Raw genomic sequence first — 16,128 nt, 5'->3', positions numbered from 1 at the left:
ATGGGTAACTCTCCCTTTCACCATTACATTCCTACCCCAACCAGCTACCCAGGGCTTGTCCGAAGACAGAGACGCTCACCATGGGGGGAAGTTCAGAGGTGGGACCAAGGGCAACCAGGGTCTGATTGTTTTCCTCCCCACACAAAACTTCAGGTGGTCTGATGTGCCAAATATGCCATCTTGCCTGCCTTTCCCTGTTCTCCCTATCCCCACAGGGCAGGATTTGGGAAGGAATATTTTTGAACTAGCAATATCAATACCGAATGCAAAGAAACTCATTATATTTCATTTCTTTTCAAGTCACCTTACAAATATTGTCTTTAAAGCATAACGAAAACATTCAGAGACATAAATGGTTGCTTGAAACTGTCTGTCCCCCATAGAACTTATCTCTTCTGCTGTGAAGAGATGAAAAGGAAAAATATTTCCAAGTGCTCTGGGTTTCTTACTGAACAGTCATCATACGAACTTCAATTGAAAAAAAAAAATTCACCAAGTGTTTAAAAATCTGTTTTAATTATATTTTCATGAATTCCAAGAACATCATTGCAGTTAATATTACAAAAAAGCAGAGGGACATCAGAACATGCAATTAAAAAATGGATTCATGGTGAAAATAATGTATGTTGGTACTAAAATATAGTTACTTGGCTCCCTGAAGGAAAAAGGTTTCTTCTAATTGTCTATTCACTTGGATTTTATTATAAGAAAGGTTTGTTTGTTTTTCTTGAAAACTTTAGGGGAAGTTTTCAATTTCTGCTACTATTATTGTTAGTGTCTGATGGGAGTCCCTCATTCTGAAAGCCATTATTTGCAGTCTATAAATTAATCAGAAAATGCAAAAGTACAACAAATAGCTTGGCAACTGTTTTCTTGTTACATAGAAAGCCATTAGCAAAAATATGTAACAAAATTTATGTAAAACAAACAAGTTTGTCCTTATATACAGAAGTTTGCTTTATTCCTCCTAATCTCACAGCTTACTCTAAAATTGAGGGTCTGGGGGAAGCAGCTACCAATCTCTTTTGAACTCTCATTCTGGACAGTGTAAAGAAATCTTAAAAGGTAAAGTTAACTATTTAAGTCTTCTTTTAACTGAGTTATAAAATGCATTGGGGCTTCTCAATAAAGACTGAAAACTAGGAAAGATGATAATGGCTTTAAGATAAAGAATTCATCCCTCTGTCCTTTGCAAAGTCATCCTAATTAACTCAAGAGTTAGAGAGTAAAAATGCCTATGTTTGTGACTGTGATCTGAGGACACAGAGTAAAGAGCATGTCATGTCGGTGAAGCATACGGACATTATACCCCAGGCTGCTGAGAAGTTTCTTATTAGGTCATGCACACATTTCATACCAGAAGAGTTTACAGGGAAGAAAGATCCTAGGTACATGGGAAATGTCACCCAAATCTATACATAAATGCATAAACAGGAAGAACAGATGGAGTCAAAGGGAGGCCAAAATACAAGTTTAAAAATACATTTTCAAATCATTGCAAGGCCAAGGACCATTTTTACTGAAAGCTGTGACAATTCTACAGAATACCTTGTAAACATGGAAAACGCAGTGTTATGTAATTCACAGTCTCAGAAGAAAATAAATTTCTGGTTTATCATCGCTGCTTGGCTCTGTCTGCAAAGCAGAATTATCCGAACAGAACTGGTCTGCGTGGCCAGCGCGCAGGGCTGTGCACGCGCCCTCGGGAATGCCTCGGCCCTCCACGCCACCCCCGCCTTTGGCGCTCCTCAGGTAACCTGCTATGTAGGAGCCGGTGGAGTGCCGGTTCCCCACAGGCGTGGGCCCTGAGGGTTTGCTCCGAAGAATCACTCCTCCCACATTGCTGGGGTTCACACCTTTCTGCTTGTTGGCTTCCTGCTTTTCCTTGGCACGACTGGCAATATTGCGCACTCTGCTCTGACTTCTGGATGACAACTTCCGGACCAGTGCCCTGGGGAACTGATGGGCATCCTGCTTGGAATACAGCACTTGGCAGCCATCTTCCTGATCAAAGGACACGAGCTTCCGCAGCTGCTCCGTCAGAGCATCGATCGGCTCCAAGGACTTTGTCTTCATAGTCATACCCTTCCTCTCTCTGATTCCAGTGGTAACAAAACTCTTAGTAATACACTGGTACTTGCTTTCAAAATTGCAGGCGATGTCCTCTGATGTTAAGTCTCCCAGGCTTTTGGATTTGCAAGGGCTGGGCAGCTTCAGAGCAGGCAGGGGAGGGCGTGGAGACTGGCTGGGTGCAGGGGCATGCAAGTCCTGAGCACTAGATGGGGGCACGCAGGTCTGGTTCATTTTTACATCTGAATTGGAGAAGTGCTTATGCATAAAACCAGCACCCTGATAGTTTAGACCAGAAATACCTTGATTGTTGTCATCTTGAAGATTGTTGAATATTTCAGCTACAGAAGGGTGGAGAGTCTCTTTACAGTAGCCATTTCTTAAGCCTCTTTGAAAATGTTCCACTATATCCTGGCTGTACTTCAGTTTTAAAGGAGAAGCGAGGTGATTTGTGTCGTCTCTCCTATAGTCACAAGTTGGTATAGACAGATTTTCTGAGTCTCCATCCATTTCCACGAGACTGCTCTCCCCAGAATTTAAACAGAGAGCGGGATCAGCTATTACATCTCCCAGTGTCAAGTCAGCGGAAGAGGTGGGGCTGCGATTCCTCAGTATTTCCCAAGCTTTGCCATTGGTGGGACTTTTTGGCAACCAGCAATGAGAAGTATTAGAGGAAAGAGGCAGGCTACTTTCCACGGCCCCTGTCTTGGCCTTACCAGAAAGGTCATCATCTGGTTTAATTTTAGAGACAGTAGGAGTGCAGGCAGTTTCACAAGCAACTGTGTGCATTGAGTGTTTGGAGGTCTCAGGACTCGAGAATGCAATCGGCTCAGGAGATGAGCACAGTAAGGATGACTTGGGTTTTCCCCTGGAAGAGCCATGCTTGGAGGGCATTTTAAGGTTCATGGTGGGTAAGGGAGGATGGCCTGACATCACACTAGTGCTATGAAGATGAGAAACAACTGTGAGGTTAGTCTGATCGCTGGTATCACCAAACTGGCCAATCAGTGCTGAGATGGAACTGCCCGGATCATTCTCGTTCATTAAAGTGACATTGTCAATAAGATGAGAAATATCACTGTCCTGCAGATTCACTGTAGAATGTAAGTCAGGTATGTCAGAACAGAGCGTAGAGACGTCTGACAAAGAAAAGGATGTTGCGGGTCTGCCCTTACCCCAATTACCTTCCAAGCTCTTAATCTCCAGGTTGCTTTGAGAAAAGATGCTTCCAGACAATGTGCTTTTTTCTTCCGCAAAGCCCCCAGCATTCCCATTTTCCTTGGTTTTCACACCACAGAGATCTTGTGTTGGGTTAACTGCAGGTTTAAGAGCCAAATGCTTTGGGGAGAGGGATTTGTTGGGGCAGCGATGTTCCTGGCAGTCACCTGTCACATTTGATTTGGTTCTCCCACCCTTAGGACCCAGCACTCCCAACTGTCCTGTGATTGACAGGTTAGCAGTAGAAATAGCAGAATCCCCTTGGCTGATGTCTTTGTTGAGGAGAGCGCTGGAGGAAGAGGATAACTTTTTGTTGAAATTTGGAAAATGTTGCTCTTTTATAGTTGTCTTCCCATTTCTGCTGCCATCCTGAACGTCTGCTGAATGAAATAAACAACAGTTTAGGTGGCATGTACCGCTTTATGTGAGAGCTGCAAACACTCATGTTTGTCTTCAGACAGACAAATGGAGAATGTAAATTTGTTACCTTGTGACAAAATATAATTATGGATTGCATAGATTTGCAACAAAGTATCTGTGTGATGAATAAATGGTAAAATATATTTATGGGAATTTCACTGAAGCTTCCCTTTGAAAATCTATTACATCAGTTGAGGATGTAATATTCATTACCAAAAAAAATGTCAATGAGTTACCATACTTTTACAGTGAGGATTACCTTAAGTTGTTTCCTATTCAGATTTGTACTACACAGAAGCATGGCAATAGAAACAGAACAAGACAGCTCTGTTAAACAAAGTATTGTGGCACCTGTAAGCAAGATACTATAAGCTTTCAAAGTTAGGCATGTATTAGTAAAAAGCACAAGTCATACCATTTAAAAAAAAAAACATTTTAGCAAAAGATCTAATTCAATTAATCTCTAAAACAAATTGGAAGGTGCAATAAATGTATTAAAATATCAATATCTGTTGAATTTAAAATGTAAAAATCAAGAATTGGTCATGAATTCCATGCCACTGCTAATATCTAATTTTCTGTTAACCGTATTTTTGTTTTTAATACATACATTTCATATCACATTCTTCCCTAACAAGGGGCAGTGAAATATCAAGCACAGTAAAGAAAACTATAAAAACACACAATTCACAGTAACTTGGGTGGACCCCATCATGTTTAGTATAGTGCTAAGACAATGTTAGGTGTTCAGGTATTCTTGATCAGATTATTTTAGTAATGTTTAAATGCTTTTAGTCATGAGATACAAGAAGAATTTGTTTAACTTATTATTTTCCTAACTAAAAAATTCATCTTAAAAGTTTGATAAACCCAAAAATTATCAGGAAAAAAATATAAATATCCTATGATGTTACCAGAGAAAGCCACTGCAAGCTTTTGTAGAGGAAAAGAACTATGTATAAAATTTTGTATTCATATTTTCTCCATTTAATATTGTTTTCTACATCATAACTTGCATCATTCCATGCCTATGTATTGCTCCATAGGTTTCTTTCTCCCTTTCTTTCTCTTTCTTTCTTTCTTTCATCTATTTATCTGAATGATTAACTTATATAATTGTTTTTTAAAGGGAGGAAAGAAACATCACCTCAATATTGCTTTCTAACTCACCTTGTTGAATTAACATCTTAATTTTGGCATTAATAGATCAGTTATCAATTTATATTTACTACAGCTTTATTTCCTCCAAAATGGAGTTTTGAAATAAATTTTAAAGCACACATTTCATCTCTCCTGACACTGCTCTTAGCAAAATTTCAAACTTTTAAAACTCCCTTTTTCTCCTTCAAATAGGTCATTCAGAAAAAATCAATAGAAATAAAATGGTTTTTGTGAGCAAGTAGATCATTGAAATTAGATTGTATGATAGAAAGGGAATTTTGCTAAAAGAAACAGGTATCACATTCTACTTGTCTCAGGTGATTTTGACTTAATTAAAATGTATTTGTTGCAGAGACATCAACTAGACAGAGTTGTGGTGTTTAAATTACTGAAAATAAGGCAGAAGAAGGAGTCACCGACAGAAGTCAAGAGTTCTTTGGTACACCGCAAAGCAGGCATCTCTCTTTATCAAGTTCTTGATATGAGTGAAGCATTATGCTTGAAAAGATGGGTAACACCTGGTCCCTAGGCCTGAGGAGCCTGTAACTGTAACATGCCAACATCCCAGGATCAGGGAAATGAGGCCACAGGAAAACATCGCCTGAGCTACCTCTTGCGGAAGCAAAGATTTCTCAAGTGAAGACAGTGGCTTGCATGTAACATCTGGCCTTTCGTCCTTCTCCATAAACATTTCCCATCATGGAAATGTATTATATGGCAGGGAGAGAAACACAACTACATTCAACTTCAAAAAAAATCAACATAACTCTGTTGGAGCTCAGAACAGTCAGTAAATATGGTGCCCACATAGAAAAACCATGATCTCTGCTCATAGTTTGCAGGTTTCACCTCCCTCTCTCGTAACTAGGCTCCATGTCGTCATACCTGGTGCTTTCTCTTATCCCTCACTGTCAACGTCAGATGTAATTTTAAGACCTTAGGGACTAGGAAACAGCTCTTCTACCCCCCCCCCCCCCCCACACACACACACATACCCAAAGTTTAAAATCTGGTCTAAAACGTAACATTAAAAATTATTTATTTTTTAGTGTATTTTATACTGACTACAAAATGTCAACCCCGTCATAATGATAATCAGATCAAAATGAAGCTTACAGGGGTTTATCTTTAGAGAAACTTAACATATCTTACTTACCCAGAGCGTTTTCCTTTCCTTCAGTGTCATTTGCTGTTTTGGATATAGGCAGCGACAAAGCCCCCAAAAAATTTTTGTCGACAGGCATAGAGACAGGACGCACTTGCAGACTCCGGGTGGTCCTCCTCAGGACACCGTCTTGATCTCCTGCAGGCTCAGACTCAGAATCCTTGATCTCGACCATTTCCTGGAAGCCCATCTTGCTCTTCTTTCTGCCTTTGGCCGGAGCGCTGGCCGTGCGCCGCAGGATCCTATCGCCAATCGATCGCTTCCGCACATAATGGGAACTGTTTTCTGAAGAGCTGTGCCTGGGGTTCTTGTTGAACAGACCCTTCAGACCTTGGAGCTGTCTGTTCTAAAGATACAAAAGGACCAACCACAAGTCAAGCGAATGCCACTGTGGCGACAACTTGCCTTTGAAATGACAGCTCCATGAAAAAAAATGGATATACAACATGAAATTTGACAGCCACTGGAGTATAGACTCAAACCAAGAAAACAGCAGCTCACAGCATGTTTGCACAACGCCATGCACGTCTTCTCAACCTTGTTTTGTGGGGAAGGCAGCCTTCCATTTTCACAACCAAGCTTTCCCATAAGGTTCCTACCCAGAGATGACAAGGTGGTAGGAAATGTTTCCGCAGTTAATGGACTGTTAAGAACTCCAGTCGCCTTCAAGCAATAGACGGCACATTTCAAAGTGGTAAGCAGGAAAATGGAGTGACATGAGAGAGCATGCTGCCAGAACCATTGAAAAAGAAATAGGCCAGCGAGAACCAAGCACCATGCTGAAAAACTACCTTTGTAGCTCCTAGAAAGTGTAATATAGTGTAACTGGGGTTGAGTATTAAAGGGCTCCACTGCAAGGGAAAAAAACAAAACACAATTGGGGCCCATTCAAGAAGGTGGCACAAGTCAAAACAAAAGAGAAAAAAATGCATATGTTTCTGTAAACCCTGTCTTCCAGTTTTCAGTGTTTTTGCCACAGGTTCATTCATTGTTCAACTCACCACCACCACATTGGGGCTTGTGCATCCCAACCCAAACAGACCTTGAAAGGGATAAATAATATGACTTATAAGTGGACACTTATTTAGGAGAGAGAAGTCCTATGGAACACTTTCTTTTTCATATTTGAGTTTATTTCTGGCTCAAGTTTGAAACAACTTCTGAATTTTATTGTTTCCCTCAAGCATGATAAATGCTAGAGAAACGACTTAGTTTACCTGAGATTTCTAGAAATTCAAGAACCATTTTTCGATCACTCACATTTGTATGTATTTAGGCCAGAGGAAGGATCTCAACAAGCAGCACAAACAGAAACCCAGGACTATACATAGAAAGTTGTGAAATAAAACATCGCTCTTAGAAAATAGGATCCTTAGTATCTCCCCACCCCGACTGATGTGAAATAAACCCCTAATGTACCCCTAACTTAGGCTGAATTGGCCCATTCCTTAGCAATTAGCTTGCAGTCATAATAATATTAATATTAGCCAGCATTTTTGAGCGTGTACTGTGTGGGCCAGGCAGGTTTCTAAGGATAACACACATTTATTAATGAGGTAAGCACTATGTTACACCCATTTTACAGATGAGGAAGCTGAGGCACAGAAAATGTAAATGCTTCTGAAGGAGAAGCTCCAGGCTAGAATAGAATTCCTGGAAAAGAGCACTGCACATTCCTGGGCTTTATTCAAAGCTCTCACAGTCCCTCTAAATCACAGCTGGTCCTGAAAATTCATTCCAGTGGCCAAGTCCCCAGTCGCTTGGCATGACCAGAGGGCGGCCTATTGATCTGTGAACCTCCAGTGAGTTCTAGAATGAGGAGGGCAGCATCAGGTGGAACACATTCTCGTAGTCTCTTTCTTTTAAGCCCTGTGGGTGGCTTTAAATTCATTCATGAGTTTTAGGTTTTCAGTTAAATAGAATGCCATCAAATGAATGCATCCTGCTTAGCACTGGCTGGGATCACAGCTTAGTTAGTACAAGTCATTTATCAAACATCTGTGACACTACATGTCCCACTGCAGCCAGCTGGGACTTTTTAAGAATTAAAATTCAATGTTTAACTCTATCTTCACTGTTTTAGCCAAGCAAATAATCATTTTAGAGAATAGTTTTCTCATAAGCCCAGAAAGGCCCCCCGGGTGGAAGGAATGAGGACACACCCTTAAAGGGTAGAAGGAACACACGTGGATTGGGACCTGAGGGCAGGATAGCACAATGGGTTCACTGGGCTTCCCTATAGCTTTCTGATAAGGAACAGCTCATCGAGATGGGCTGGCCTTTAATGCATTCGTCAATAAATAACTTTGCTCAGGACCATATTATGGGTTGCCTGTGGCTTTAAGCCATATAATCTTTCTCACCTTTCCATAGATTTCATTGATTGTTACATGGACAAATATGGATGCTTCTGTCAGTCCTTCCAAATAGACATGCCGGTAGCCTGGTAAAAGGAGAGAAAGTAGTTTCCTTTTAGTTGAACTTGCATTTGGCTTTCCCATGGGTGCAAGTGAATTAAGTATCTGACTTGACTACAGTTCTTTACATTTCACAACGCCTGTTAACACTCACATGACCATACAACACATTTTATATATCGTGTTATATACTGTGTATATCACATATGGTATATAGTAAATCTTCCAAAGAAAGCAGAATGGTCAGTCCAGAGAGAAGAGGCCAGCCCATACCTACCAGGCACTAGGCTGCTGAAGGTCACAGTTCTCTGCCCAACAAAGTCTCGTCCAATAGGATCATGATCCCACACGAGGAACCGCACCAAAGCTATTTCTGGCATGTGTACTGTAAATGTCAGGGTTTCTTCCCACACAGGGTTAAATCCTCAGAAAAAAATAGAAAAAGAAAAATCAGAAAAGCAAAGGGCTTGGCTAGAAATGAATTGGCCACAACATCTGCCAAGCAAACGGTGAAAATTGCTGGCAATTTTATGAAACTGATACAGATGACCGAGCCATTTCAGAATGCTTTACTGAAATAAAGCCTTGGAATTTACCCTTTTGCTAGAAAATAATTGCTAAGAAAATTTCCTGTAAATGATTACATCAATGCTAATAATCTTTGATGCCAAACTGCATTGTAGAGGATGCTCTTTTAGACAATAGTCAGGATGCTTTCATGAGGTCACAAAGCATCTATAGTAGTGATCTAAGAAAGTTTTAGCAAAAACGATAATGTTCCCCACCCCATCCCCTATCAATAGAATTATGCTTCTCGCCCACTGAAGATTGTGTTGCTGTAATAATCACCAGCAACCATTTTATAAGGTGATGTGCCGATTTCAATGCTACCACGTATCATCCTACTTAATTCTTATAGCAATCCTCCAAGGGTGGCAGGGCAGGTTTTGTTTTTCTCCTTTTCTAATTAAGAAAAAAAATGTATATTACTGACTTTCAAAAATATATAAGCTTTTAAAAATTACATGATACATGCTCATTTTTTTTAAAAGTAGGAAATATAAGTATAATTCATTTTATAGTGAATTAATGTTCACTATAAAATTGATGTTCAAAGAAAATAATGAGCCTAAGATCATGTAATTAGTAACAAAGCCTAATTAGACTGGGCACTATTGATTTCCAGTGGCTTCTCACGAAGCAAGACCTTAATACATGGAAGATATTTTCATAGCTACTGAGAAGAAACAGAAAGATATAGACTTCAATTCAAATTCTAAAAGCCAAAATGTATTTATTTCTTGATAAAATTCTCTCAGATAAACAATTATTTAAACTGATAAAAATTTAAGTACTCTATAAGTTTTTCCTTTTAAAAACTGAAAATAAGTTTTATTAAATGTACGCATTCAGAGGACATCAGCATTTAACCCTGTTAAATTCCTCAGTTAATGAAATAATTACAGACTGAAAATCATCAAAATGCCCCCCCTGAACACAAGAAGAAATTATTTTTTTGTTGACTTAGTTATGACCTCTCAGTTGTTTCTGAGAAAAAAAAAATCTATTGAACACTGGTAGAAAAAGGCAATATAGGGTGTTTGCTTTCTTTAAGCATGTTATTTTCTAAGTAACAGATTTGTGCCACTCTTGGACCCCCAAATTTCTTTCCTTAAACTAGCACTTAGAAAAACTCCCCTTACAGTCTGTCTATGAATCTCTAATTTCTCAAATATTTTGAGAATTGTGGCTTAGATTTATTTTAGAGTATTAATGACTAGAGATGGAAAGAAACAGGTATGCAATAATGTTTGTCAAATGCACAAACAAACAATTCTTAGAAGATTACCAAGAAAAAGACATGAAGGCTGGGTAAAGAAAGCTTTCTTCATTCACACTATGGCCAAAATACAAGAATGTTCTAGCCAGAGCATGCTGCACTTGCCTTTAATGTTTCACATGCTCCAGGAAACATGAGAAATCACCCAGATGGCGATTCACAAACTCTCATTCACAAATGATAGTTTTGAGGCAACTCACGTACTGAAAACACAATATAGAAATATAATGGAGGTATTTTCCTAAGTGGAGTTTTAACCTAGCTCTTTAAAATATAATTCATTCTTTTTAATAGAAAAAATATTTTTGCTTCAAAAGCAAAAGTCTTGAGAGACTATGTCCATCGAGACATTCCATGCATCAGTCTCACATTTACTTAGTTTTATGTGTTGAAGAGAGCTGAACATAATCTCAGATGGCAGTTATGGACTTATGGTCTTCTATGTAGACACATTTTTCCTTTTCAGTGCAAATTCTATTTCTAAGGCATAGCAATTAAAAGTGAACACAGATCATCATTGTCTTACCATTGTCATCCACCACACGGGTTTGATCTTTACAACAATCTACGGGCAATCCAATAATTTCAACTTCAACAAAAGGATCAATGATCTATATAAATAAAGAAGGTATATTATCACAACTAATACATTTCTACACATGTGTTAATTAATACGAGAATATTGATCTAAATGTCCACATTTTAACAGCAATCCATTTTATTAGGTGCTTATTAAGAAAGAGAAACTCTACCAGGTACAACAGATTCAGATATATGAGACAGTAATAAAAGAAAAGATTAAATGTTTGTTTGTCAATATCTACTACTGCTACACAAACTACCCAATGACCTACAACTTCAGTTCAGGGTATGTACCCAACAGAAAGGAGAGTTTTGCCCACACAAATGCTCACAGCAGCTACATTCGTAATAGTCACACAATGGAAACAACCTAAATATCTATCATGAGCCGGATGGATAAATTGTGAAATATTCATTAATTAATACTATACAACAATGAAAAGGAACGAAGTTCTGGTACATAGACATAGTGTAGCGTGAGTGAGACATAAAAAAGTAAATACTGTAGGGCCGGCCGAGTGGTGCAATGGTTAAGAGCTGGCTTGGGACGCCAGAGGGCCCCAGTTCAGATCCCACATATGAGGGCCAGTGACACTGCCCTCCACAGCTAAGATGCTGAACAACAGTTCAACCTAGAGCTGGGCTGCTGTGAGTCGCCAGCGACGGCGTAGGCTGCAGCCCCTGTGGCAGTGGGTTGCCATGGGCTACCGTGTGTAGCCAGCAGCCAGCGTGAGCAGCCGCCGTGAGTGGCCGTTCAGAAGCCGGCGACTGATCTGCCTCACCCAGAAAGAGCACAATGATGGTGCCAACTTGGGCCAGTGAAGCAACGTCCTCCACAACTAGACTGAAGAACAAAAAGACAGCAACTTGTCTGTTCCCCTTCCCCCAATTCCCCAGCACTGTTCCCATCCCCAGAACTCCCCAATAAAAATCTTAAAAAAAAAAAAAAGTAAATACTGTAGAAGTCCATTTACATGAAGTCTGAGCACAGACAAAATTAATCTATTATGATGGGGGTTGGTGTTTGATGGGGGGGCAGTATTAATTGGCAGTCTAGACAGAAGCTTTCTGGGGGTTCTGTCTTTAAACTGGGTTGCATAGTAATTAAGTTATCCACATTTGATTTGTGAATTTTAATGTAGTTAAACCAATTGTGTACTATAATGTAAATTTAAAAGTATTAAAAAATAAAAAGATTATTTATATCTGGTCAAGATGTCAGAGTAGGTAAACACTGTGCTTACCTCCTCTCACAACTACATCAAAATTACATCTAAGCTACAGAACAACCGTGATTGAGAATTGCCTGAAGTCTACATGAACCGAAGCCCTACAACTAAGAACATATTGAAGAAGCTACCTTGAGACTGTTATAGGAGGGGCCAAGATGCAGAACAGGCTAGTCCCACACCTGTGAGTGATCATTAAGAGTTGGGAGGGATATCTCGGCTGCAGAGGTCCCCCCTAGAGGAGCAAGGTGTCCCAGCCCCACACCAGGTTCCTAAGCCCAAGGTTCCAGTGCTAGGGAGAGAAGACCTATAACTTCTGGCTGTGAAAATCAGTGGAGATTGTGGCTGTGTGAGCTGTTAGGTGGCAGCAGTCCTAGGCGCTCCTCTTAAAGAACCCGTGCATGGACTTACTCACTGACAGACTCAATCGCTCTGAGCTGCTGTTCTAGGGCAGCGGCTCAAAAGGCACCAGAGGCATTCGGGGAGAAACTAAATTGTCTAGCTTCAGGGCAAGGGCTGAAGGGTCAGCTTTCTCCATGAGGAGGAGTTGGCGGAAGCCATTATATCTTTGTTGAGCCCTTCCAACTCCTAGCATGCAGACACAGGTGGCCACCATACCTGAGTCTCCATCAACCTGGCTAACACCTTTTTTGGTTTGCCATGGCCTGGTGATTCTGAGACTCAGTGCACCAACCAACTTTCGGGCACACCCAAGTCACGTCCAGTGGCTTTCCCATACAATCACCCTGCCTTGGCTCATGCCACAGGCTTTCCTGAAATCTCTCAAAGGTCACAAAATCCAAACAAACAGCACCTGGCTTTAGCATGTCCTGTACCTCTGGCTGAACAGCCCTAATCCTGGCACTAGCAATAGCCAGCCTCGGTTCCCAGGTTGCTTTGTGGCTCGTGCCAGGTAGACTCTGGAGGGCATAGGCTGTGGCTAAATGTGGCCTGCAGTGGGTCCCCTCCCAGGAGACCCTCGGACCAGCACACCCAGTGGCCAGCTTCAGACTGAGCCAGAGCATCACCCTGCTGCCTCCAGGATGATACACCCAAAGGGCAGACTGGGCAGGCACCAGAGCCCTGCTAAAGCAATCCTGCTCTACAGTTTCAGACCCCGCACCACAGCTCCTTCACTGTAATCATAGCTAATCCTCACAACCAATGAGCCCAAGGGTCAATCCGTTCCATTGCAAAAAGCAACCAAGGCTCAAATACAATAGGAAGGCATGCACAGCCCACACAAGGGAAACACCTGGAGAATCTCGCTCTGGTGACCAGGGAGATTGTGCCACTGGGCCCCACAGCACACCTACTAAATAGGACCATTCTACTAAGACTGGGAGACATAGCAGCCCTACCTATACAGAGAAGAGACACAGGGAGGTAGCCAAAATAGAAAGACAAAGAAACATGTCCCAAATGAAAAAACAGAACAAAGCTCCAGAAAAAGAACTAAACAAAATAGAGATAAGCAATCTTCCAGATGCAGAATTCAAAAAACTGGTAATAAGGATGCTCAATAAGCTCAGGGCAAACTCAATAAAGAGATAGGGAACATAAAAATGGAGATAGAAAACATAGAAGGAATTAGTCAGAAATAAAGACTACAATAACTGAAATGAAGAACACATTATAGGGAATCAACAGAGTAGATGAGGCAGAGGATCGAATCAGAGATTTAGAAGATAAGGTAAGAGAAAATAATCAGAACAGCAAAAAGAATCCCCCCCCAAAAAAATGAGGAGAGTTTAAGGGGCTTCTGGGACAACATCAAGTGTACCAACATTCGCAGTATAGGGGAACCAGAAGGAGAAAAGAGACAGTAAGGAATTGAAAGCCTATTTGAAGAAATAATGACAGAAAACTTCCCTAACCTGGCAAAGGAAATGGATCTTCAAACCCAGGAAGTGCGGAGTCCCAAACAAGATGAACTCAAAAAAGCCCCCACTAAGACACATCATAAGTAAAATGCCAAAGGTCAAAGAAAAAGAAAGAATCTTAAAAGCAGCAGGAGGAAAACCTACAAGGGAGATCCCATTAGACATCTTCCGATTTCTCAACTGAAACCTGCAGGCCTGAAAGGATTGGCACAAAATATTCAATGTGATGAAAATCAAGGACCTACAACCAAGATTACTCTACCCAGCAAAGCAATCATTTAGAATTGAAGGGCAGATAAAGACCTTCCCAGATAAGAAAATGATACAGGAGTTCATCACCACCAAACCAGCATTACAAGAAATGTTAGAGGGAATTTTTTAGGATGAAAAAAAAACGTACATATATATGAATAATAAAATGGCAATAACTACATATCTATCAACAATTACTTTCAATGTAAATGGATTATATGCTCCAATGAAAAGACATAAGGGTGGTTGAATGGACAAGAAAACAAGACCCATATATATGCTGCCTATAAGAGACTCACTTCAGATCGAATACACACAGACTGAAAGTAAAGGGGTGGAAAAAGATATTTCATGAAAATCAAAATGAAAAACAAAACAAAACATAAAAAGCTGAAGTAGCAATACTTCTACAAGATAATATAGACTTTAAAGCAAAAACTATAACAAGAGACAAAGAAGGACTTAGTAATCCCACTTCTGGGTATTTATCTGAAGAAACCCAAAACACTACTTCGAAGGGATGTGTTCATCCATCTGTTCACTGCAGCATTATTTACAATAACCAAGATATGAAGGCAAACTAGGTATCCCAGAATGAATGAATGGATAAAGAAGAGGGGGTACACATATACAGTGGAATATTACTCAGCTCTAAAACAAAGAATAAAATCTTGCTATATGCAACAATATGAAGGGACTTAGAGGGTATTGTTCTTAGTTGAGTAAGTCAGACAGCGAAAGACAAATGTCATATGATTTCACTTACAAATGGAATCTAAATGAAACAAACAAACGAAACAGAAACAAAGTCATAGATACAGAGAACATTTTGATGGTTGCCAGATGGGAGGGGGGTTGAGGGAATAGGTGAAAAAGGTAAAGGGATTCAGAAATACAAATTGGCTGTTACACAGTAGCCAAGGGGATGTAGGGTATAAAGAATATAGTCAGTAATATTGTAATGACTATGAATGGTGTCAGATGGGTACAGATTAATTGGGGTGATAGATGGAGGGGAGTCGGGGGCAGGGTGGAAAAGGTAAAGGGATTAAGAAATACAAATTGGTAGTTTACAAAATTGTCATGGAGATGTAAAGTAAAGCATAGGGAATATAGTCAATAACATGGTAATGACTATGTATAGTGCCAGGTGGGTACTAGACAAGTCAGGGGGATCACTTCTTAAATTATATAAATGTCTACCCACGATTCTGCACACCTAAAGTTAATTAAAATAATACTGAATGTCAACTGTAACTGAAAAATTCAAAAAGGGAGGGAAAATGTGAACGGGAATAAGAGATTCAAATTTCCAGGTATAACACAAATAAGTCATGGGGATGTAACGTACAGCATGGGGAATATAGTCAATAATATTGTGATAGTGTGGTACTGTGTCAGATGGTTGCTGGGCTTATCACAGTGATCGCTTCTTTAGGCATATGAACACTGAATAATTATGGTGTACCCCTGAATCTAATATAATACTGTATGGTAGCTATATTTTAATAAAAGTATTTTTCAAATAAAATAAAGGATTAAAAAGTAATCAAAAGAAAAAATATGAGTGTTTAGTCTTCCTCCCACTTCCTGCACATCACCCCTCCTCTGGGGGAAGGGATCCTGCTTTACTGGCCATCTGTAAGCTCTCCTTGGTGGTGCAAGATCTGGATAATGAGCAATGAGGGATAAAACCCTAAAAACAAAAAACCCAGAAAGGAGCGAGTTATGAAGTGTCAGAAGACATATTTTTAGGACCTTGGCGAGCAAAGAGAGTATAGAGCTTTGTGGGGGACTTCAGGGAATAAGAGCTAGAGGTATGATGGAAGGGCATGCTAAGACATTCAGGTAGCAATATATACATATATATATATATATATATATATATATA

At 40.0% G+C, this 16,128-nt stretch overlaps 1 protein-coding gene across 2 annotated transcripts in view; it reads right to left on the bottom strand.

Moving 5' to 3' along the window:
- Positions 1–497: 497 nt before the first annotated feature.
- The window catches only part of PLCH1 (phospholipase C eta 1), a 230,467-nt gene continuing 214,836 nt past the window's right edge, over positions 498–16,128 (bottom strand). Inside the window, exons 12-17 of one of the 2 annotated variants that reach the window (XM_019627778.1) lie at positions 10,818–10,902; positions 8,729–8,875; positions 8,398–8,477; positions 6,826–6,885; positions 6,026–6,380; positions 498–3,665 (exon numbers count right to left, since the gene is read on the bottom strand). In XM_019627778.1, the coding sequence (XP_019483323.1) occupies positions 1,582–3,665; positions 6,026–6,380; positions 6,826–6,885; positions 8,398–8,477; positions 8,729–8,875; positions 10,818–10,902 (2,811 nt within the window). In that variant the 3' untranslated portion in view covers positions 498–1,581. Of the gene's footprint in view, positions 3,669–6,025; positions 6,381–6,825; positions 6,886–8,397; positions 8,478–8,728; positions 8,876–10,817; positions 10,903–16,128 lie in introns of both variants that reach the window. The other variant, XM_019627783.1, reaches the window with a different exon arrangement.

Source organism: Hipposideros armiger, unplaced genomic scaffold (assembly GCF_001890085.2).
Source record: "Hipposideros armiger isolate ML-2016 unplaced genomic scaffold, ASM189008v1 scaffold_16, whole genome shotgun sequence".
NCBI lineage: Eukaryota > Metazoa > Chordata > Mammalia > Chiroptera > Hipposideridae > Hipposideros > Hipposideros armiger.
This window is presented reverse-complemented; position numbering and strand designations above follow the sequence as displayed.